Source organism: Piliocolobus tephrosceles, chromosome 14, assembly GCF_002776525.5.
Source record: "Piliocolobus tephrosceles isolate RC106 chromosome 14, ASM277652v3, whole genome shotgun sequence".
NCBI classification, from domain to species: Eukaryota; Metazoa; Chordata; class Mammalia; order Primates; family Cercopithecidae; genus Piliocolobus; species Piliocolobus tephrosceles.
The window spans coordinates 8,665,048-8,687,106 of record NC_045447.1 but is presented as its reverse complement, the minus strand read 5'-3'; the positions used below and the strand labels follow the sequence as shown (position 1 = coordinate 8,687,106).

General features: G+C 56.6%; 1 protein-coding gene across 1 annotated transcript in view; it reads left to right on the top strand.

Annotated features, from left to right (window-relative positions):
• Positions 1-1,052: 1,052 nt before the first annotated feature.
• The window catches only part of PRRX2 (paired related homeobox 2), a 57,630-nt gene continuing 36,623 nt past the window's right edge, over positions 1,053-22,059 (top strand). The window contains exon 1 of the mRNA XM_023216958.1: positions 1,053-1,557. Within this exon, the coding sequence (XP_023072726.1) occupies positions 1,302-1,557 (256 nt within the window). The 5' untranslated portion in view covers positions 1,053-1,301. The remainder of the gene's footprint in view (positions 1,558-22,059) is intronic.

The window sequence follows — 22,059 nt, the reverse complement described above, 5'->3', positions numbered from 1 at the left end:
GAGGCTGAGGCAGGAGAATCACTTGAACTCAGGAGGCAGAGGTTGCAGTGAGCCGAGATCGTGCCACTGCACTCCAGCCTGGGGGACACAGCCTGACTCTTGTCTCAAAAATAAATAAATAAATAAGTAAATAAATAATAAATAAAAATAAACAATAAAAAAAAAATGGTCCGCAGGCTTTCAGGGATGTGTGTGGGCCGGTTTTCCATGTGGGAGCCGGGAAGGGATGTCCTGAAGGCTTCCTCCCGTGGCGACTTTGGCTGATGTGACTTTATGCCTGGTAGTGAGGGCGACAGAGGGATGGGCCCGTGAGCGGCTGCTCTGGAGAAAGAGCCGTGGCATCTGGGGGGCTTAGGGTCTCAGCTCTGCTCACTCCGCACATCTTTTCTGTGCTTTCACTGAAAAACAAAACAAAAACAAGAGCGGACACCTAATCTGCCTCTTTCTTTCCTGTCACCCGTCTCAAGCTGGCTGTCCTCTGTGTTTGCGCTAGGAATCTGCAGCGAAGCGCCTGCCTCCCCCCTTGGTTTTCCCTGGGGAAGGGCCTGGGGCCTCCTGGGGGGTGGGCACCGGTTGTGTGGGTGTGTGGGGGGACCTGTCAGGGAGCAGCCGGGGAGAGGCGGGTGGGGGGGGCGTCGCGTACACCCCAGGAGCCCGAGGATGCGCTGCTTGCTGAGAGAGACAGCCTTGGGGCGGGTGGAGTGCACAGAGCTCTCTTGGCCAGTGCGGGCGGGCGGGGCCGTTGTTGGGGGCGCTGGGGGGAGTGAGGCTGGAGCTGGGAGTTGGGGGCTCTTCCCTGTTGTCTCTGGGCCACCCCCTCCACCTGTGGAGGCGATTGTAAAGGGAGGGGGGGAATCCCTCTGCCATCACCTCCCAGACACTTGGGGGATGGAAAACGACAAAACACGGAACCTCCCACTCCCTAAAAAGTGGGTGGGGAGGGTGAAGGGAGGACACCCCTTCCCCGCCCCCAGCGCCAGCAGCCGGGGTGGGGGCGGGCGAGGCGCGCGGGGAGGAGGGGGCGGAGGAGAGGACGGAGGGCGAGGTTTGCTTCAAGAAGGGGCGTGTGGCCGGCACAGCGCGTGCACCAGCGGCTCCCGAGCCAGCGGCCGTGGCTAAGAAGGGGAGGGCGGAAAGTTTGTTTCCCCGACGTCAGCGCCGGGCGGGCCGCGGAGCCAGGAGGCGGTGGGAGCTGGGCAGAGCGCGGGGCGGCCGGGGCGCTCGCTCCGACCCGCGCCCGCGACGCTTCCTGGGAGCCGCGCCCGAGACCCCCGCCGGCCCCCCCGGGGCCGCTCGCGGGCATGGACAGCGCGGCCGCCGCCTTCGCCCTGGACAAGCCGGCGCTGGGCCCGGGGCCGCCGCCGCCACCCGCGCTGGGGCCGGGCGACTGCGCCCAGGCGCGCAAGAACTTCTCGGTGAGCCACCTCCTGGACCTGGAGGAGGTGGCGGCGGCCGGGCGGTTGGCGGCACGCCCCGGGGCCAGGGCCGAGGCGCGGGAGGGCGCAGCACGGGAGCCGTCCGGGGGCAGCAGCGGCAGCGAGGCGGCGCCGCAGGACGGTGAGTGCGGCCGGCCAGGGACCCGGACGGTGGGGCTGGGGCGGTGGGGCCGGGGCAGTGGGGCCGGGGCGCGGGGTCTGGGGAGCCGGCGCGGGGCGGGCGAAGATGCAGGGCGCGTGGTCGGCGGCGGGACCTCCGAGGGCGCGTGTAAGTGACGGTGGGCGGCGATTGACCAGCACTCGGGGCTGGGGGAGGGGGACCCTCTTCGGGTCTTGGGGTGCGTCCCCACGGGGAAGTGCGCTGCCTTCCCTCCCCAGTGCTCGGCTCCCCAACAGCCCGGGAAGTGGGTGTGGCTGCTGCCGCGTTACAACTGGGGAAACCGCGACCTGAGTCGGGCAAAGCCGCTGAGCTGCACGTTGGGGTTTCAAACCCGCCCCCTCCGGCACGAGCGAGCGCCGCCCCAGCTCCTCCTCGGTCTTAAGTCGGGCTCTTTGGGGGGCGAGGGTGCCTGCCTACCCCCACCCTCCAGTTTGCCCCGGGAGCAGCTGCCTCGGTGGAACGGCCCAGCCAGGCCTCTCTTCCCCTGCGGAGGTCAAAGGTCATCAGGAAGGAGCTTTAAAAACAAACAACCCACCCAAGTGGCCTTTTTCAAAAAGTGACATAGGATGGCAGGGTCCTGAGCCCTTGGTAAGAAGGGGAGGGACCGGGGAAGATGGAGAAAAAGCAAAGGCCCCAGCCCTGGACGGTTCACCGGGGGAGGGGAGGACCGAAGTCCTGGCAGCTCAACACATACTGAGGATGGGGGCCGGGTGATCTGAAACCAGGCCCCTGTCCCCTAGCTCTGGGGATGGGCCGGCCTGCTGGGGGCTCTGGGTCCCTGGCCTGATTCCAGCAGCCCTCCCACCGGCTCCTGGGGACCCTGTTCCCCGCACCAGCCTCCAGGTCTCAGGGTGTCCAGGCTGGTGGCTGCGTTCCTTGGCTTTTCAGAGACAGGAGGCACAGGGAAAACAGAGGTGGCTGCAACCTAGTCTGAAACCATGTGCGTCCATGAGGACGCCTGCGACACGCCTGCCTTTCACGGGGCACCTTCTGAGTGCACCCAGCTGCTGCCAGCCTGTGGCTGAGATGAAGCTACTGGCTCCCTCACGGCAGTGGCCACCACTCACCGGCCACAGTGGACTGGCCGCTGGCTGCACCCTCTGGGGTGAGTGTGAAGCCAGCAGACCTCCCAGGAGTTGGGGTTTAGCTCCCCAGTGGAAAAGGGGAGGGAGATGTCGACTCTGGCCAGGAGGAAAGCAGGTGCCCTCTGGTTTGTGCTGGGGGAATGTCCTGCCAGCCCAAGGTCATTTGAGGACCTCAGCGGCTCTCAGCTGGCCCTGCAACCCCAGGACAGAGGAGAGGTCCCAGTTTTACCCTGATGAAGGGAGACTCCAGGGGTTGGGAAGAGAAGGAGGGACAACTTGAAGGTGAAGGGAAAGAAGGAAGGGGGAAGACAAGGAAATGAGGGAGAGAGGGAGGAGAGACAGAGGAAGAGGAAGGAAAGGAGAGGCGAGAGGGGTGAGGAGGGAAGGAAGGGGGCCAAGGGTGTCTTGTACTCCAGTCCTGGCCAGGGGACGGGATGCCCATTTCTGCCCTACCCCTGCTGTGGGGACAGACAGGGAAGGTCGTGATTTTCCCGGACACAGTGTAGAAGGTCTCCGGTGGCGGGTTTCCCCGGGGATCCCAGAAAGGCTAGTGTCAACTGAGGATGTGGGCGCCTAGACAAGGCCCTTGGCAGCCTCCGGGCAGTTGGGTGTGCAGTGGGTTAGCCACCTGGGGCTAGCCACCCTCCTGGAGAGCCCGTGAGGCCTCCAGGCCTTCTCGTAAGAAGGAGCATGGGCACACTGGGAGTACTCAGGCATGTTTGGGACACACTGGGTGTGGGATCAGGTGGGATAGCATCTGAGCCAGGCTCCAGGAGGCGCTCTTGGGCTGGCCCCTGTCTTGGATGCTACCTAGCTCTGCCCTGAGGACGATGGAGCCCTGGCAGGGAGAGTCCCTGGGCTCCACCAGGGATGTGGTCTGGATCTGGGTCTGCAGGCAGAAGGTGGAGAGAGGGGACTGCGGGGCAGGCGCCAGTTTCCCACTCATCCCTCTGGGTCAGGCGACCCCACCACTGCCACTTGCTGTGGACTCCCAAGTCCTGAAGGCTCCAAAGGTGGGGGAGATGGGATCTCTCTTTCCCCATCCTGGACCCTTTGCAAGTGGGCAGCCAAACCTCGCTGGGCTTGCCGGGACTGCAGACCCCAGGCCAGTGGGCTGGGTTTTGGGCTGCGGCATCATCCTCCAGTCCCAGACATACAAGAAGAGCCCAGCCCCTCACCAGGGATCCAGACACGCTTGGAGGTGGGTTTTCCGCTGGCTCTTGGAGTTGTTTTCAAGTCCAAAGAAAGAGATGGTCTGGCCGGTGGTGGTGGTTCACAGCTGTAACCCCAATGCTTTTGGAGGCTGAGGCGGGTGGATCACTAGAGGTCAGGAGTTTGAGACCAGTCTGGCTAACATGGTGAAACCCCATCTCTACTGAAAATACAAAATTAGCCAGGTGTGGTGGTGCATGCTTGTAATCCCAGCTACTGGAGAAGCTGAGACAGGAGAATCGCTTGAACCCGGGAGGTGGGGGTTGCAGTGAGCCAAGATTACACCACTGCACACTCTAGCCTGGGCAACAGAATGAGACTGCATCTCAAAAAAAAAAAAAAAAAAAAAAAAAAGAAAAGAAAAAGAAAAGAAAAAAGAAAGAAAAGAAAACAAGGAGATTGCACCAAAGAGAGAGTGCCCCATTAGAAAAATAAGGGTTTGGCTGGGTGCGCAGTGGCTCACACTTGCAATCCCAACACTTTGGGAGGCCGAGATGGGTGGATCACGAAGTCAGGAGATTGACACCATACTGGCCAACACAGTGAAACCCTGTCTCTACTAAAAATACAAAAAATTAGCTGGGCATGGTGGTGGGCACCTGTAGTCCCAGCTACTTGGGAAGCTGAGGCAAGAGAAAGGCATGATCCTGGGAGGCAGAGCTTGCAGTGAGCCAAGGTTGTACCACTGTACTCCAGCCTGGGCCACAGAGCGAGACTCATTCTCAAAAAAAATTAAAAAGAAAGAAAAGAAAAATAAGGGTTAGCCAGGCATGGTGGCTCACGCCTGTAATCCCAGCACTTTGGGGAGCTGAGGCAGTTGGATCACAAGGTCAGGAGTTCAAGATCAGCCTGGCCAAGATAGTGAAACTCCATCTCTACTAAAACTACAAAAATTAGCCAGGTGCCGTGGCAGGTGCCTATAATCACAGCTACTTGGGAGGCTAGGGCAGGAGAATTGCTTGAACCTGGGTGGCAGAGGTTGCAGTGAGCTGAGATTGCATCACTGCACTCCAGCCTGGGCAATAGAGTGAGACTCCGTCTCAAAAAAAAAAAAAAAAAAAAAAAGGGAAAAAAGAAAAATAAAGGTTAATGGGGGACACCAATGAGTTAGGAATTAATATGTGGGATAGCAGGCTCAAACTTTTTTTTTATTTAAAATTTTTTGTTTGCACAAAGCCACCAGTAGATAAAGCCCGCCACTGCCGGTGACTTTCTAAGACCAGGCTCCCTCCAGAAATGGCCGGGAAGACTGGCTTTGACGGTGACTCAGAACAAACCAGAGTCGCGGGTTCCTTCCTCCCCAGCCAAATGCTGAGGGTTGCACCAGGCTCTGGGCTATGCCAAGCACGTTAGGAAAACAAACCCTGGTTTGCTGCCTTTGCAATGACTTACAACAAAAGAAACCACATTAATAACTGAGATTTTCTTTAAAGCATTCCCTCCTGTGGGCAGGGCGGAAACAGGGACATGGACACACTGGGAAAATAAACAAAGTCCCTAGAGCCGGGCAGGGGTGAGGCCTCTGGCCAGGGAAGGCTGGGCAGCCAGTGCTCAGGGCTGCTACCTGCTTTGGAAAACCCCAGGATTCACTGCAGGAGAAACCTTGGGATCTCACGTGGATTCACTTTCCATAGATTCGCGAAGATGAAGTGCTTGCATCTAAGGCACGGGACAAGGCAGGGTGAGGTGGGAGCCCTCGGGGGGCTGTCGGTGCATCTGTTAATAGGGGTGAGTCTGGTTTGTAGTGGGGGTCCCCAGGGCTCTCTTAACCCCTGAGTTAAGAGACTGGCAGATCTACCTTCAATTATTTTTTATTGCAGTAAAAGATGCCTAAGATCAGATTGACCATTTTCACCGTTTACAAGAATGCTGTCCGGTGGCATTAAGTCCGTTCACATTGTTGTGCACCCGCCACCACCATCCATCTCCAGAACTTTCTCATCTTCCCAAACTGAAACTGCACCCCCTTGAACACGCATTCCCCCTCCCCCAGCCCCTGACACCCAGCAGTCCGCTTCTTGTCTCTGTGGATTTGACTACCTTAGGGATCTCTATATAAGTGGAATCCTGCAGTATTTGCCCTTCTGTGATCATCTTATTTCACTTAAAGTGACATCTACGGGGCTCACCCATGTAGCACGCATCAGAGTCTCCTTCCTTCTGAAGGCTGACTCACATTCCAGTGTACGGATGGACCACATTGTATCCCTTCACCCACCTACAGACATGTGGGTTGTTCCCATCTACTGTGAACAGCACCGCTGTAGACGCTGTAGACACGGGTATACAGTTATCTGTTCAAGTCCCTGCTTTTAATGATTTGGGGTATCTACTCAGCATTGGAATGGCTACATCCTATGGTAGTTCTACCTTTAATTTTTTTTTTTTTTTGAGACGGAGTCTCGCTCTGTCGCCCAGGCTGGAGTGCAGTGGCCAGATCTCAGCTCACTGCAAGCTCTGCCTCCCGGGTTTATGCCATTCTCCTGCCTCAGTCTCCCGAGTAGCTGGGACTACAGGCGCCCGCCACCTCACCCGGCTAGTTTTTTGTATTTTTTAGTAGAGATGGGGTTTCACCGTGTTAGCCAGGATGGTCTCGATCTCCTGACCTCGTGATCCGCCCGTCTCGGCCTCCCAAAGTGCTGGGATTACAGGCTTGAGCCACCGCGCCCGGCCTTAATTTTTTAATTTTTAATTTTTTGACTTAGTCTTGCTCCATCGACCAGGCTAGAGTGCAGTGGTGCGATCTTGGCTCACTGCAACCTCCATCTACCTCCCGGGTTCAGGTGATTCTCCTGCCTCAGCCTCCCAAGTAGCTAGGATTGCAGGCGCCCGCCACCATACCTGGCTAATTTTTGTATTTTTATTTTTATGTATTTATTTATTTTTTTGAGATGGAGCCTTGCTCTGTCATTCAGGCTGGAGTGCAGTAGCATGATCTCGGCTCACTGCAACCTCTGCCTCCCCAGTTCACGCCATTCTCCTGCCTCAGCCTCCCAAGTAGCTGTGACTACAGGTGCCTGCCACCATGCTCGGCTAATTTTTTGTATTTTTAGTAGAGACGGGGTTTCACTCTGTTAGCCAGGATGGTCTTGATCTCCTGACCTCTTGATCCGCCGGACTCGGCCTCCCAAAGTGCTGGGATTACAGGCGTGAGCCACCGTGCGCAGCCTAATTTTTGTATTTTCAGTAGAGATAGGGTTTCGCCCTGCTGGCCAGGCTGGTCTCGAACTCCTGACCTCAGGTGATCCACCCACCTCGGCCTCCCAAAGTGCTGGGATTACAGGCGTGAGCCACTGTAAGGGACCATAATACCGTTTTCCACGGCTGACTTCGGTTTTTAACTGGCCTCCCTGTAACTGATGCTGAAACAGGGCATCATCACGAGACCAGAGCCAGGCTTTGGAGGAAGAGACAAAGGGGTCCCTTCAGAGCCCAGCCTTTGAAAGACAGCTTGCGTTCCTCCCCCTCCCCTCTCCCCTTGCTTCCCCTTTCTCTATTTCCTGGGACAAGGGGAGTCATGCAGTCAGTGAGCACTGGTTGGGGGGCTGGGATGCTCCAGTTGGCGTCCTTGCTTTTGCCGTCCTCTCCGTGTGTGACTTCAGGGGTGTCATGTCCCCGCTGTGTGCCTCGGTCACCACCTGAACAATGGGAGATGGCGTACAAGGGTTGGGGGGCCCTCCCGACAAATGATGATTTGACTCAGGCTTGGGAACCCCATGTTGGGCATGTCTCCCCAGGATGTGGGGTCTCTGAGCCTGGGTCTGAGCTGGGCCTGGTGCCTGGACCCTCAGACAGGTGACCATGTCTCAGCAGGAGCCCAGGAGCAGGGAGGGAGGAGAAGTGAGTGAGAGGCTGAGTGTCGAGGGGGCTTTCCGTTTGGGAGCTGCTGGGCCTCCCAGTGTGGCTGGGGCGGGACAGTGGCCTGCATCTCGGCTTCCTTTTCGCCAAGGAGGGTTGGTTAATTGTTCGTGGTTCCAGGACATCTTGCTCCTCTGTACAGTAGATCATCTGGGTGGAGCTTGGGGACCTGGCACAGGAGGCTTAGACCAGCTTGCTGGGCAGAAGCTCAACAGGCTGGAGCCACCACTGTCCCCTCCCAGAAAACGCCAGAAAAGTAGCTTGGAGCAGTAGTGACAGTGTCAGCGTACACACCACCCTTGACGCCTGGAAAGAACCCTGAGAGTCAGTGTTGCCATCTGTGGGATAGGAACGAGGGCTATGGTATCCCTCATAGGGTGTGATGAGCCCTGAGTGGATGAGGGTCCTGGGTACCATGCCTAGTTTGTAGTATCTGCTCAGTAAAGCGTCTCCACGGCAGCTCCTGGAAATGCTCTCTGAGGGCCTGTGAGACTGGTGATGCCATCCCTATATTTTGGAGGCCCAGAGAGGCAAAGCAACCTGTCTGAGGCCTCACAGCTGTCAAAGGTGGGGAGATTTGGTTTTGGATCGCAAGTCCAGGCTTCCCTCTCCTGCACAGTCCTTGGGCTGGAGGAGTCAGGGAAGGGGAGCCTGCCTGGCTGTTGGGGAGATTCTGGCTGAGGCTAGTTGGGGACTAAAGCAGGTGGGAGGGACAGGCCCAGAGGGGCGGCACAGAACAGGGCTCTGGGACGGACCCGTGCATATGTTAGGCGTTTCTGAGTGGGTAGGGGCAGGAAGGAACGTTTAGGGTGGCTTGTCCTGGGCAAGGATGTGGGGTCAGGCTGGACGTGGCAGAACTTGGGGCACGTCCATGGTTTTCTAGATCCTAAAGGACAGTGGCTCACCCAGGGTGGAAGGGGACCTTGGGGGTGACTTAAGGGGACCCAGTGCTTTCCTGAACACACCGTATAGCAATGTGCCAACCTGGGCCAGAGGCTGTGCCAGTGGAGCAGAAGTGGGTGGCCATGGTGGGGCTGAAGAAAGGCGTGAGGGGACGTGGTGAGCGTGACCAGGAAGCCTCATGGGCGCAGCAGCCGTGTGCTCTGCGTGTCAGCTGGGGTGTCACAGGCCTCATTGGAGTTGTCCTCCTGCGAGCCGTGTGAAGAAGGTCCTGTGATGATCCCCATTTTATGAAGAGGGAAACTGAGGCTCAGAGAAGTCAAGGTCGTTGTTCCCATTCCTGTAAGATTCCAGCCTGGCCTTCCTGGTCCAAAGCCCCTGATCACCACCACTGCCCGAAGCTGCCCCTGGCTCCCAGGAATGCTGGGGTGGCCTGACTGGGGATGTCCACCCCCAGGCAGGCACAGGCTGCATTCAGGGGGTCGTGGGGTGGCCCGGGGTTGGCTGGGGTTCTCCTCAATATCTCCAGCAACCTGGCCTGGGCCATGTCCCAGGCGTGAGGGGGATGGGTCAGGCCTGGAGAGTGGGGACTGCCCGGGGCTGGGGTGTTTGAAGTGGGAGTGTAGGGGGGATGCCCTTCCCCTCCTGCCCAGAAACAACTGGAATGGCCTCCCTCACCTGTCTCCAGCTGCCCGGATGCACGAGAGCTGTGGAGGGTCCCTGTCTCTGTGGAACAGCAATAGGACAGGTTCCCTTCCCCTTCCATCCCCAGCTCCCGCACTTGGTCATTCATTCACTCATTCATTCTACAGTCATTTTCCGAACACCTATAATGTGTCAATCCTTGAGTTCCACTGCTGGCCTATGGTTCCCAGACTTCCAGTTTTCAAGTCCAGTAAAATTCCCAGTAACTGAGAGGAACTGGCAGACAGCGGACAGTGTTAAAGGTTTGCCAAGAAAAGCCATTTACTCACAGCCCTGATGTCACCACCCTTTCATCCAAGAAAGAACCTTTTAGTATCTTCATCTCTGAGTAAAGAAAGGTTCTTGGCTGGGCAAGGTGGCTCAGGCCTATAATCCTAGCACTTTGGGAGGCTGAGGCCGGAGGATTACTTAAGACCAAAAGTTCAAGACCAGCTTGAGCAATGTAGCAAGACCTTGTCTCTACAAAAAATAAAAATTAAAAACAATTAGCTGGGCATGGTAGTATGCACCTGTAGCCCTGGCTACTTGGGATGCTGAGACAGGTGGATCCCTTGAGCCCAGGAGTTCGAGGCTGCAGTGAACTGCACACCACTGCACTCCAGCCTGGGCAACAGAACAAGACCCGTTCTCAAAAAAATAAAAAAAACTAAACAAACAAAGGTTCCCCAAATTGACTTCATTTAGCTTCACAAAAAGCTCACTCATTGCCCCTATTTTTCTCATTTTGTCAGTGAAAACTTTGTCCTAGGCTGACATTTGGGAACCACATGGTCTGGCTTTCTCGGACTCCCAGACACAAAGACACACACAGACCCATACCCGCCATGCCACACACACACACACACACACACACACACAATAGGCACACCCCCCTGCCATCATGAGGGCTCCAGCCTGGCCCCCTGGTGGAGCCCTGGCTGTTAGTGGTCAGGGCGGTCACAGCAGCTGGAGAGTAGATGGGCAGACGCATCTGCACCCTTGTGGGCCAAGGGTTAAGTGCCTTTTGCGAGGTGGTGAGTAGGAGAGAGCTGTGGGAGCTTCCTGTTTAGACAGAGGGAGGTTGGGGAAGTTACCTCGCTGGCTGTCACACTGAACAGACGAAGAGATGGGGTGCCAGGTGGTTAGCATCCGGCAGGTAGGGAGGTGACATGGGCAGCGGGGCAGGTGGCAGAGCATCCCCAGCCTGGGAGAGGCAGAGCTGGCCACGGCTGACCCTCCCAAGGAGCATGGGCTTGCCAGGACACCCTGCTGTGGCCAGAACCCTGGAGCCACAGAATCACACCAAGTCCTGGAAGTAAAGGTTGTTAGGAGACCCAGAAAGCACTGGGTCCCCAGTTGCTCTCGCTGCCCTGAGCCCGGGTCCAACCACCCTGCTCTGTGTCCCTTCCACATCATGGAAGCTGTTTGTGCCCAGCCAGGCTCTGGGGGGCCACCAAGATGACAGGATGGGTCCACATGGGACCCTTGATGGCTAATGATATCTTTTCTTGTGTCCTAAAAATGAAGCAGGCCCTGGAAGATATTATTTTGGTTTATCTCTGTGATCGATTCTGCTTTTCTGTGCATGGGATGGGCAGTCTGGACCTTCCGGTTTGGGGGTGGTGGGAGGGGCTAGGAGTGAGTGGGGGCGACGGGTCATGGAGCAGCCAAGGAGCTGAGGCCTGTAGAATTGGAGACCGGGCAACAGGCTGCAAGCTGCAAAACTCTCGGTCTTTGGAGAAGGCTTGGGAGTGAGACAGTGACAGAGAAGGAGGCCCAGGCTGTGAGGCCTGGAAACTTCCACAGAGGGACCCTCCCCTCAGAGCTGAGCGAACACCTCAGTTGCTTGAGATCTGACAAGGTGAGGGCAGGTGACCTTCCGTAACTCTGCTGCCCAAGAGGCAGTGAAGGGGGCCCCAGCCTAGGAGTCAGGACATGGGGTTCCGGCCTCGCCTCACCCAGCTCTATAGCTTGAGACACACCCTGTCACTAGTCTGAGCCTCCATGTCCCCATCTGCAAAAGAAGGTTGGACATTTGTTTACGGGCATATTTCGTGTGGTCCCAGGAGTCACTACGTTAGAATCACGCAGGGAGCTGGTGCGTGTTCCTAGGCCCCACCCTGACCCACCGGATGGGACTCGGAGCCTGGGCCTGTGCATCTGCATTTGATAGCACCCCTGCCTAGTGATTCTTGCACCCTGCTGTGGGCTTCCTCCAGAGCTGACTCTACCTCCATCACCCTCCTCAGTTTACCCGAGTGGAAAGCGGTCCTCTGAAGGGGGTGGAGAGGCTGGGCAGAGCTGCCGCAGGATGCATGAGGCTGGCTCTGGACCTGGAAGGGCTCGGAAGTGTCCAGTATACAGGAGAGGGAGGGGACTGCACTGAGGCTGAGCCCCAGCATCCCCAGGGACTGGATTTTGTGCCGAAGCTGCACCACTGGGTCTGGGAGGAAGCCTTTGCTCTTGACCATCCACCAGCATCCATTGAGCACCTGCTGAGTACCAGCCCAAGGCAGCCCAGGGGATTGGAATGCAGGGGTGATGTGATAGGGACAATTCCTGTTTCTTCCTCACCAGCATCCTGACCCCCTCTAGCTTCGGTGGCCAGGGTCAGGGTGTTGGGGGGGGCAGTCAAAAGCCCCCCTGCTGAGCTGGAGCCACTGGACAAGCACCCTCCTGGCATCCTCCCAGCCCCTCCTGCCCCCTGCTACCCTCCCTCCTCCATGGGCTCCCCTCAGAGGGCTCCCTTGGGGATGAGGATCTACTGCCCCTAGGGGGCAGCTGCCTTGCCCCAGACTTTGTCCTCCTGCCCCCACCCCCGCCTCCCTGTCTGTCCTCCCCCACTGCTGGTCTCCCCCTCGCTGGCCTCCCCTCTTGCCGTGGGCGCAGACGTTTACACGCCAGAGATGGCGTTATTAAAAATGACATTTAACCAGAGCTGGAATTACCACGCGGATGGCTGCAAACCTCGGAATCAAAGCGGGAGCCGCCGGGCGGGCGCGCCTGGCAGGGGCCTCGCGGCCTCTCTCGCCGCCAGAGTTCTGCGCGGGCCTCCCATATAAAACCCTGCAGAACGCCGAGGTCTTGAAAGCCAGTGCACCTCCTTTCATTAGACTAACAAATAACACGTAACAGAAAACAGCTGTTAACAGCAGCCCCTAATGCTCTCAAGATGGTGCTTCAGGCAGCCGGTCCAGCCAGTGGGCAGCCGGTGGGCAACCCAGCCTCAGGTGGAGGCTACCCCCACCCCAGGTGGGTGTGGAATGCCTGGCACCCTCCCGTTTTTCCAGGACTCACGGAAAAATGGACTGGACCCTCTCGGACCTGGGAGCCTCCTTCTCCTTCTGTCCTTCCTCCTGCTCAAGTCATTCACCCCGCTCCTTGTTGAGACCCCGTGTCTGAGGGTCTGTTTGCAAGGGGTTGGGCCCTGGGACGGTGGGAATCAGGGGTGACAAAGCCAAGAACATGGGAAGCAATGGCCGGATCTTGAGCTCCAGCCCCGCCTCTGGCCTGCTGAGGGACCGTGGCCAGTTTCTCTCCAAGCTCCTCATTTGTCATCTGGGGAGGACAAGAGTCACACCTTCTTGCAGGGAGGTTTTAAGGATTTGGGAGATGATGGAAGTGGAGTGCTCAGCAGACAGCCAGACAGTGCTCAGAATAAAGAATATCTGCAATCGTGGTTACAGCTGGGGAACCCGGCGCTCAGAGAAGCTAAGTGACTTGCCCAAGGTCACACAAGGGGTGGAGAAGCCAGAGCCCATGTGCTTTCAGGACACTGTGAAGCAGGGACTAAGGCATTCAGAAGTGGGTGTGAACCAGCCCCTGCCCTCAGAGGGCTTCCAGTCCACAGCTGACACAGAGGGTGAGCTCCCCAGCCCTCACTGTGGCCAGGCAACCCCTCGAGGCCCCCACCACGAACCCTGTGGGCTTGGAAGCCAGAGGGGCCTCCAGATGCAGACATCATTCCAAGTGTGGGTGCTGGGAGACTCGGGGCCTCCCCAGAACCTGAAGCGTGATCCCCGCAGCTCAGAGAGGTTCTGTCCTCGAACCTGGAGAAGGAAGGGCTGCATCCTAGGCTAGGGAGAAAAATCCAGAGAAAACCTCCCTAAGTTGGGAAGAAAGACAAATGGGCATTTTGTTTCATTTCCCCTCATGATGAAGCCACAGAAAAGAGACCCTTTTGCCTTCCTCCTAAGAGACTGTATGTTAAACTCGGTGCCTCCCCATTCCCCACCAAGATCCTGCTCTGCATTTTGATTGCAAGGAAACTGCATAGGATTCTCCTCGTTTGCGCGTTTGTTCAGCGCGCATGCGTGTTGTTTTGAGACATGGTGCTGGGAAAATCCCAGTGAACAGGCCAGCCCTGGTCCCAAAGGGCATAATCTCAGCACAGAGCGCCCCCAGCTATCCCATTCTTACCATCTGCCAGTCTCTGAGCTCTAGGATTTATGCAGAGCCTCCCACTGAATCACTCAGCAGCCTCACGAGAGAAGTGAAGCTTCATCCTCATCTTACAGGCGAGGAAACCGAGGCTCAGAAGGATAAAGGGACTTGACCTAGGAAATACGCAGTGATCCCCAGAGCCCAGGTATCACACTGGCCACCCCACGCTGGTGCCTCAGATGGCCAAGGAGCCGTGCGGGGTTCTCTTGCTAAAAGCAGCCTAGGCTCTTCCCCTGGGGGAGGCCCAGGAGGGATGGGGATTCCTTCTCAGCTCCTGGTACCCACCTGGAGACCTCTGCAGTGTCCTGAGGAAGGCCCCCCTCCAGGCCCCCCATTTCCAGGAACACACCCATGCAGACACTGGTCCGTGGCATGGTCAGGCGGGGAGGCTCCAGGCCTCGCTGTGATGGGGAGGGGGGTGGCCAGGCAGGGGCCCTTGCCTTAGGGAAGCTCATGTTTCCTAGAGACATCATGTTTTAATTGGAAGGCCAGCCTCTCCCGCAGAGCCGACCGCCCCACCACCACATCCCTGGGGGAGAAGAGTGTCAGGGCTCAAAGCGGGAAATTGCTAGAGACAAGAAGTAAAAACGGACTACTCTGGTTTCACTGGGAAGAAAGAAAAGGCAAAGATCTAATACCAGCCGAAAGCAGGGTTGCTGTTTAAATAAAACTGTTGCTGTTGCAGCAAATGCAAGGCTAGGGCTGCTTTTTCTTTTCTTTCTTTCTTTTTTTTTTTTTCTTCAATTTCTTTTCTTTTTTTATTTTTTTGAGATGGAATCTCACTCCGTCACCCAGGCTGGAGTGCAGTGGTGCAATCTCGGCTCACTGCAACCTCCGCCTCCAGGATTCAGGTGACTGTCCTGCCTCAGCCTCTTGAGTAGCTGGAATTACAGGCACGCAAATTTTTGTATTTTTAGTAGAGATGGGGTTTTGTCATGTTGGCCAGGCTGGACTCGAACTCCTGACCTCAGGTGATCCGCCTGCCAAGGCCTCCCAAAATGCTGGGGTTACAGGTGTGAGCCACTGCCCCCGGGCTAGGGGATGGCTTTTTCAAGGGTCTGGTTTCTCTGTCAAGGGAGGAAAAGTTGGGGAGGCATTCTCTGAACCCTTCTTCCACAAGTATTGTTGAGCACCTACTGCACGCCAGGCCCTGGCCAGGCACAGGGGCCCCTGTAGGAAACAAGGGAGCTGTGGTCCTTGGTATGAAGGCGACATGCTGGATGCTATGACAACAGACAATGGGCCCCTACATTGTCTGGAGGTTCAGGGAAGGCTTCCTGGAGGAAGCAGAATTTCAGAAAGGACCTCAAGAATGAGTGGAGTTGTCCAGAAGAGGAGGTCAGGGAGGGCACGCCAGGTGGAGGAAACAGCAGACGGAAAGGCTCTGAGTTGGAAAGAGCATGGCTGTTCTGGAGCAGAAAGGGTGGGAGAGAGCACGGTGGGGGCCTGCGATCTGGCAGACCTCGTTTGAGATTTGTGACTTTTGTATTAAGAGCAGTGGGGATGCGTTCTGTGTGTCTGTGAGTGTCCAGAGTGGCCACTCACTCCAGCCCTCTCAGGGGGCTCTCTCAGTGAGCATCTCTTCCGGTCACATGGGAAGCCAGTGTCTGACATGGGGATGACAGTTGTGTCTCAGTTGCCCAGAGCTCACTGGGCTGCCCCAGTCTCCAAAGGAGCTGACCACAAGCCCCTGACTGGCTGCCCCTGGCCTAGCTGCTGTGAGATCTGCACTGCCTGAGAAGCCCAGATCCTGAGCCAGTGGAGGAAAGCTCCAGGAGCCATTTAGAGCCAGAGGCGGGGCAGGTGGCCATGCCCCATGTCGTAGTCCACCGCGTGCAGGATGGCAGCACCAATCGGGGAGGTGGGGAAGGGGTGCAGGCAGTCAGGCACTGGGCAGCCGTGGCTGATGATGAATGCATGGTGTCAGGGACCCAGGACCAGGGCTGTGTGTCCCAGGCACATGATGACCCTAGGGCAGAAGCTTTGTTCACAAGATGAGGGAGGAAGGCCATCCCAGGCTCTCTGACCTTGAATCCTGTATTCCACAAGAAATGGAGGGAGTCGGGGGTGCTGCCGCGGAGTCGGGACAGTTAAGTTGGGTGACGATGGCGGCGAGGAGGTGGCTGTGATGGCCCACCTCCATCATCGTCAGCCCCATGAGCCAACAGGACCATTTATTGTGCACCTGCTAAGCGCGACACCCTCTGCATGGATCATCTCATTCAATCCTACCGAACACTCTAGAAGGCAGGCAGTTTTATGACCCAATTTTCCAGTTGAGGAAACTGAGGCGCAGGAAAGCAAGTTGCACAGTGAGTACATGGGGGCACCAGGCCTTGGGCCCTTGACGGTCTGTTCCCCACCCCTGCCGACCTGGAGTCCCTGGACTGGGCTGACTGTGACCTCACTGAGCCACTCCAGGCCAGTTTAGGAAAGGAAAGGTAAGAGGGTTCCATAGCACTGGAGCAGGGGCTGCTGAACGAAACCACAGCTGCTCCCTGACCCAGACAGGCAGGCTAGGGCCGGGGCAGCCCCTGTTGTCCCCCATGCCCCTCAGTGGTGATGCAGGCAGAGAAATGTAGAGCCAGCTCCAGAGAGCTCCCAAGGGCACCCCTCCAGGGCCTCCTCTTTCCAGGGACAGGACGTGCTGGGGAATGGCCCAGCTCTGCTGTGGAGATTCTGGCCCCAACCTCAGCTCCACTTGCTGGGTGATCTTGGCAAAGCACTCATGTCTCTGAGCCTCAAATTCCTCACCTGCAAAATGATCATCATAATAGTACCTGGAGTTTGGGCCGCGCAGAGGAGTTGATGAGACCAGGCAGGTAGGGGCTTAGCTTTACGCCTGCCTCGCTCCTGAAGAGTGCTTAGTAAACACCAATTTAGCCAGGCACGGTGGCTCATGCCTGTAATCTCAGCACTTTGGGAGGTCAAGAAGGGGGGATCACCTGAGGTCAGGAGTTCGAGACCAGCTGACCAACATGTTGAAACCCCGTCTTTACTAAAAATACGAAAATTAGCTGGGCGTGGTGGCATGCACCTGTAATCCCAACTACTCCGGAGGCTGAGGCAGGAGTATCGCTTGAACCTGGGAGGCGGAGGTTGCAGAGAGCTGAGATCATGCCACTGCACTCCAGCCTAGGTGACAGAGCGAGACTCTGTCTCAAAAAAAAAAAAGAAAAGAAAAAAAAATTTCTCTCTCTCTCCCTTCCTCCCTCCTGCTCCTTGACACCTGGGAGGAAGGGCAGTTGTCCCATTTAGGACCATCACGTTCCCTTCACAGATGGAAAAACTGAAGGAGAGGTTTCCCCAAGCCCCACAGGAAGGAGAGCTGAGATTAGGAACAGAGTTCTGGGCGTCAGGAGCTTGCCTCATGGCTTTGCTGGTACCTAACTATGCTTTCCAAAAGGGAGATAAGTTACCCAGCCCAGCACCCCGCCCCCAGCCCGCACACAGGACCCAGGTCCCTCTCCCCTGCCCAGCCCTACCTGGTGACCTGGGATCCCCTCTCTGGAAGGACAGTGCTGATCCACTGCACTGAACCTAGCTTCTGGCTGGATGTGACCGCCACCCCTGTGCAGAAGGAGGCATCTTGCTTTATTTTCCACAGCACAAATTGTAACCATACATAATGGCAGATACCATCTATAAAACACAACTATTTTTATAATGTGGTGTTTGAGGTTAAAAATTCAAATTAGAGATTAATTACAACGTCTAGAAGGTCTGTGGCTAAGACGACTTTGGGGAGGAAGGCTGACACGTTCAGATTTGCAGCCTGGAGCACTGCAGGTGGGTTCTCCCTGCGCGCCTAGAGCATGTACACGCACTCGCACCCACTCTCTGAGCCAGTCCCCGGGCTCCGGCAGAGCTGAGTTCGGTGTGGCATTGGCATCCCTGGGAGAGCTGGCTTCAGTGCTGGCTCTTTCTGCCTAGGACACTGAGGTCCAAGCAGCCATCAGAGAGCAGGTTCCCTGGTCGGATGCGGTGGCTCGCACCTGTAATCCCAGCACTTTGGGAGGCCGAGGCGGGTGGATCACCTGAGGTCAGGAGTTCAAGACCGGCCTGGCCAACATGGCAAAACCCCGTCTCTGCTAAAATACAAAAATTAGCCAGGCTTGGTGGTGTGCACCTGTAATCCCAGCTACTCGGGAGGCTGAGGCAGAAGAATTGCTTGAACCCGGGAGGTGGAGGTTGCAGTGAGCCAGGATCATGCCACTGCACTCCAGCCTGGGCGACAGAGCAAGACTCTGTTTCAAAAAAAAAAAGAAAGCAGGTTCCCTGATGATAAAGCAGCCCTGGGGGTTGTGGATGTGGCAGCAGGTGGGGAGATGCCAGTGGCTGGGGCACCCAGAAAAGTTGTGAATGTCTTGGTTTTGCCTCCATCCGGTGCCCCCTCTCTGCTCCTCCCTAAACCTGCCCGCCCTCCACCCCCCAAAACCAGAACCAGATGGAAACCCAAGTGAATATGGGTCTGAGCAGGGGGCAGATGGTGTGGGATGGGAGCCCCGGTGTGGGGAGTGTGCCCCATTCCAGAAACACTAAAGGCCAATGTGTCTCCTTCAGCACAGGGACAGCTTGGAGCCCACTGCAGAAGAAACTCCAGGTTCTGGTGGCTTCTGGGCTCCCTGGGGATCACGGGCACATGTTTGCTGCTTTATTCTAAACGGGGAACCACAGCAGTGACTGGAAGCTTAGGGCTGCCTGTGGCGCCGAGAATTTTCCTCCCTCCACCTTCCCACGGTACAGGCTGGTCCCTGAGGAGGCGGCGTGGGTCTTAGGAGGAAAGCAGCTCTGTGCCCGAGGTACCCCAGGGAGAGGAGGCCCAGAGTGGGGCCAGGATGTCACATGGATCCCACTTGGCTCCCTGGGGCAAGGGACTTCTTTTCTCTCAACCTCAGTTTCTTCGTCTTTGAGGTGGGGACAGTGAGAGCACCTACTCAGAGGCGTGGGTGATGAGGATGCAGTGACACGGGAAGCACTTCACAAAGCCGCTGCCGCTGTGCTCCCGATGTTGTTATTACTGCCATCGCTATTATTCGCGACTCCTGTGAGGACCCCTGAGAGAGGAGGGGTTGAGGATCCAGCCATACCCCTGGCAACCCCAGGCCCCCAAGGACCCTCATCTCTCTAGCATGGGGTTGGAGAACTGTCCCAACCCAAACTAGCTCCATATTAAGGCAAAAGGTCCATCCCTCCGTCCCTAGCCCCACCCTGGGGCGGGGCGGTGAGAGTAGGGATTTGTTTATTCCCTTGTCTCTTGACTGGTCCAGGGTGAAGCTGGAGGGAGGAGGGCAGGGAGTGTCTCCACCCCCTCTCAGCAATGGCTTCGCCACATCCCGGAAACAGCTCAGGTATCTTTGGCCCTACCCAGTCTTTGGCACAGCAGACAAAAGCCTGGGCCTGTGGCGGGGTCAGAGGTCTTCCAGCGCCACCATGGAAACCCCAGACCCATCCCTCAATCTTCCCCTCCTCAGCCGGGCATGGTGGCTCATGCCTGTAATCCCAGCACTTTAGGAGGCCGAGGTGGGCGGATCACCCGAGGTCAGGAGTTCAAGAGCAGCCTGAACAACATGGTGAAACCCCCATCTCTACTAAAAATACAAAAATTAATCTGGCATGGTGGCACGCACCTGTAGTCCCAGCTACTCAGGAGGCTGAGGCAGGAGAATTGCTAGAACCCGGGAGGCGAAGGTTGCAGTGAGCTGAGATGGTGCCACTACGCTCCAGCCTGGGTGATAGAGTGAGACTCTGTCTAAAAAAAATAATAAAAATAAAAAGTCTTTCCCTCCACTGGCTATGCCAGTTCCTGCCAGGCCACCATTAAGTCTTATTTGGGTGAAGTTACTGCCCACCAGGAACCCCTCCTGGGACCCCCTTCATAGCAGTAATTAATCATCTCCCTTTTAGGAGGCCCCCACTATGGACTAAGCATATGACACACATGATCTCCCCTCATCTTTGTAGATGGATATTGGCATTTCCATTTTACATATGAGAAACGGAGGCTCCTTCCTGCAGCACGTATTTCTTGAGAGCCCCTGCTCTGTGCAGGCACTGGGCAGACATCCACCTGCCAGCCCTTAGGGAGCTTGCAGGTAACTGACAAATACACAGGCAGGTAATTTACTACAGTGCTGGTAAGTTCCACCGAAGAGAAGCACAGGGGCCTCTGGGGCTCAGAGACGGGAGCGCCACCCCCAGGCTGCACAGCCAGCACCTGCGGAGGTAAGGCTAAAGCCCAGGATCAGACTTCAGAGCCCTCCCATCCCTACCCTCTTACTGTACAAGGCTGTGACTAACGGGAGCCCCCTCCCAACAGGCTGCAGAGACTCACATCCCAAATTCACCCAGAGAGGGACCCATGACCCTGGACCCCGTGTGGTGGAAGCAGCGATGGGAGGAGAGGAGAGAAGGTTCCTGAGCAGGTCCACAAGTCCCTCTGGCACTGTGCTGTCCGCAGACCTGAGGGTGAAGGGTTCCCACTACTCTAGTTCTGCCAGGGTGAGGACAAGGGTACAGGTATAGTTGGGCTTTGGCATTGTATCAGTCAAGGCTGTCACCTATGGTGGGTAGAAGACTGGTCCCAGCTAGCTTAAACAAAACTAGGATATATTCATTAGCCTAATTTAGAACTCCAGGGTGGGACTTCAGGCACTGCTGGATCCAGGCTTAAGCAATGACACTGGGCCCTCGGTTCTCTCTCCCTCTGGCTTCACCCTTTCCTATAGAGGAGACACACACATACACAGAGAGACACACACACACAGAGAGACACACACAGATACAGTTACAACACACACACACACACACAACCAACAGAAAATAAACCAGAAATCTCTGAAAAGGTCTCGCTGTGCCATGATTAGGTCCCTGCCCACTTTTGAACCAATCATAGTGGCCAAGAGAAGCAGAAGGCTCATTGGCCGAGGCCTGGGCTGTGTGGGGTGGGGCCTCACTGGCACCCCTTGGACGGAGAATGGAGGGAGGCTGCTCTCCACGTGGTGCTCCTGGGTGTAACAGAGCTCACGTTTATAAAGAAAGAGTTCTCTAAACGGTGCAGGCGATGCTTCAAGTACATCTCATGTATTGTCTCACCTAATCACGGAGGGACCGTTACTGTACCTGCTTTATAGACGAGGCAGCCAAGGCTCGGAGAGGTCAAGAAGCTTTCCCAAGGTCACTCAGCTTGGGGGTGGAGTTGAGGGAACTCATTCCAGGGTTCCTGTGTCAATCATGACTCTCAAAGCAACCAGGAGGCCTGGACAGCTGGCACTGGGCCACCCTTCCACCATCTTGTCCCCTCTACCAGGGCAGGCAGTGTGCCACTGACGCCCCTCCTGCCCTCTCCCTGGGCTCAGGGCATCACGCTGGCCAGGGTGGGCCCCGTGGGCTGAGTGGTGCTCAGGAAGCTGTGGAGGGGTCATCATTACCCTACCTGGTCCCAAGCACAGGCCTGGGAGGGACCAGGGAGCAGGGCAAGTTGGGGTCTGGCTGGGCCCAGGGCACTCTATCAGTGGCAGCATCCCCCTCACGTTACATTAACACAGTACTTGTTACTGTGGCAAGTACGCTGGAGCCAAAAGCAGGGTGGACTGTGGTTGTCCGCTTGCTGCGCCATCACAGGCAGTCCACATTTCACTCACTTTGTTCATTTCCTTTATTTATTTATTTATTTAGAGACAGGGTCTCTGGTGCCCAGGCTGGAGTGCAGTGGCACGATCACAGCTCACTACAGCCTCGACCTCCTGGGCTGTTGATCCTCCCACCTCAGCCTCCTGAGTAGCTGGGTGACATGTCCCACCACCCCCACCTGGCTAATTCTTTAAATTTTTTGTAGAGATGGGGGTCTCGAACTCCCGGACTTAAGCAATCCTTCCACCTCAGCCTCCCAAAGTGCTGGGATTACAGGCATGATTCACTGCGCCCGGCCAGTTTCCCTTCTTCACTGTACTTGGGAGCTAAGTTAAAAACAATTTCCGGCCGGGCGCGGTGGCTCAAGCCTGTAATCCCAGCACTTTGGGAGGCCGAGACGGGCGGATCACGAGGTCAGGAGATCGAGACCACCCTGGCTAACACGGTGAAACCCCGTCTCTACTAAAAAAAAAATATAAAAATCTAGCCGGGCGAGGTGGTGGGCGCCTGTAGTCCCAGCTACTCGGGAGGCTAAGGCAGGAGAATGGGTGTAAACCCGGGAGGCGGAGCTTGCAGTGAGCTGAGATCCAGCCACTGCACTCCAGCCCCGGCGACAGAGTGAGACTCCCTCTCAAAAAAAAAAAAAAAA